Here is a 1969-nt window from a genome sequence, read left to right as displayed (position 1 = left end):
GGTGCTGCTTTGCGCGTGCTGCAGCAGCCCGTGGTGCGGGTGCAGCTCCAGGGCCCCCCCAGCTTGCAGGGAATGCAAGTCTGCATGTCTTTGCTGCTGCTGCAGGTGTTGCTGATGCTGCAGTTGCTGCTGCAGTTGCTGCTGCAGTTGCTGCTGTAACTGCTGCTGCAGTTGCAGCTGCTGCTGTTGAAGTTGGCGGTGCTGTTGCTGGAGCTGTTGCTGTTGCAGCTGCTGCTGCTCGTGGTGCTGCTGCAGAGCCGCCAGCTGCTGCTCGGTGGGGCTGTCAAGCATGCGCTGCTCCCCCAGCAGCAGCTGGATCTGCAGCAGCTCCTGCTGCTGCTTCAGTTCCTGCTGCTGCGCCTCCTGTGACTGCTGCAGCGAGCGCTGCTGCAGCGCTGCAGCAGCAAACCCCTGCAGGCCAAGTTGGTGGAGGAGTGCTGGATTGTCTGCTGCAGGTAACTGTGCGACTGCAGGGTGCTGCTGCTGCTGCTGCTGCTGCTGGTCTTGCTGCTGCTGCTGCTGCTGCAGGGGATCAACTGCAACAGNTGCTGCTGCTGCTGCTGCTGCTGCTGGTCTTGCTGCTGCTGCTGCTGCTGCAGGGGATCAACTGCAACAGCAGCAAGAGCTGCAGTGCTTGCAGCAGGAGGTGATGGAGGCTGCGGCTCCGGCTCCTGTTCTGCTTCATCGTTGTAGCTGACTGCGTAGTAATCAACTCCCCTATACGCTTTGTTCTCTAGAGCAACGAGGTCACTCATAGAGGGTACAGACTGCAGCAGACTGTCTTCTTGTATCTCCTGCAGCAGAGGTTTCTGCTGCTGCTGTGCTGCACCTCCTGCTGCTGTAGCATCTGCTGCTGCTGCTGCTGCTGCTGCTGCTCCTGCTCCGCGACGCTTCACCTCCCCTACACCCCGAGAAGCAGCACGCGGGCGGCCCCTCTTGCGGGGGGCCAATTCATCTGCTCCTGGGGACGGGCATTTCACTGCAACCCCACCAACAACAGCAGCAACCTCTGCTGCTGCTGCTGCTACTGCTGGACTCAGAGGCAAATCCGAAGACACAGATACAGACACACCCTCCTTACCCGCATCAGCAGCAGCAGCAGTCGCTGTCTCTCCACCCTCCTGCTGCTGCTGCTGCTGCTGCTGCTGCTGNTACAGCATCAGGGTGTCTAGACAGTGCTGATATATAAAACGAAGTGTAGGGAGAGGGAAACGCGTGAGCACGACCCTCTGAGCGCAGCTGCAGGAGAGGCTGCCTATACACTCCAAACAAACATATTCTTCTTGGTGACAACAGGAGACACAAGTAAGAGCACAACAAGCCTTGCAGCTGCTGCAGTCCTTGACGGGTAGTGCTAGCACATCAGCAGCACGCTGCAGCAGTTCATCTTTGGGGGCCCCCCCCCCCTCCCCCTCCCCATAGGGTAGAGGCACCAGCAGGTTGCTGAGAGAAGAGAGAAGTTTTCTTAGGTCTTGTCTCCACCCTTTAACATCTGGATCTAATGCTTCTACGAGGTTAAGTTGACCAGCAGCAAGCTGCATGGGTGCAGCAGCAAGTTGCTGCTGTTCTGCTGCAGCACAACGCCCAGTATATTCTTCCAGCAGCAAACGAGCTACAGCACGACACAACTCAAGCTGCTGACGAGCTGAGAAACCACCAGAACACTGCAGAGCTGAACGCAGCACCAGCTGCTGATAGGGAATACAGGTAGACCTCATATACCGGTAGCTGCGTATAGCTTTCTGCCCCCACTGCAGCCACAGCGGCGGAGCGAAGTTGCACGCCTCGTTGCAGTTGAACCTGAAACATACATCAACACAAAAATAAAACCAAAAAAATAATTTATTAATATAAATTAATTAATATGAATAAATTCATATTCCGTGGGCAGAAAGAGAAAAGGAATTGCAGCAGAAGCAGGAATAGCTAGTAGCAGCAGCACGAACACCAGCAGCAGCAGCAGGAACAC

General features: G+C 56.2%; 1 protein-coding gene across 1 annotated transcript in view; it reads right to left on the bottom strand.

Moving 5' to 3' along the window:
* Positions 1–341: 341 nt before the first annotated feature.
* EMH_0057390 (jmjC domain-containing protein, putative) overlaps positions 342–1969 on the bottom strand; it is a gene marked incomplete at both ends in the record, with an annotated part of 7366 nt that continues 5738 nt past the window's right edge. The window contains 3 exon segments of the mRNA XM_013497461.1: positions 342–545; positions 549–1151; positions 1155–1800. Of these exon segments, the coding sequence (XP_013352915.1) occupies positions 342–545; positions 549–1151; positions 1155–1800 (1453 nt within the window).

Source organism: Eimeria mitis, genomic scaffold (genome assembly GCF_000499745.2).
Source record: "Eimeria mitis Houghton genomic scaffold, Emh_scaff2692, whole genome shotgun sequence".
NCBI lineage: Eukaryota > Apicomplexa > Conoidasida > Eucoccidiorida > Eimeriidae > Eimeria > Eimeria mitis.
This window is presented reverse-complemented; position numbering and strand designations above follow the sequence as displayed.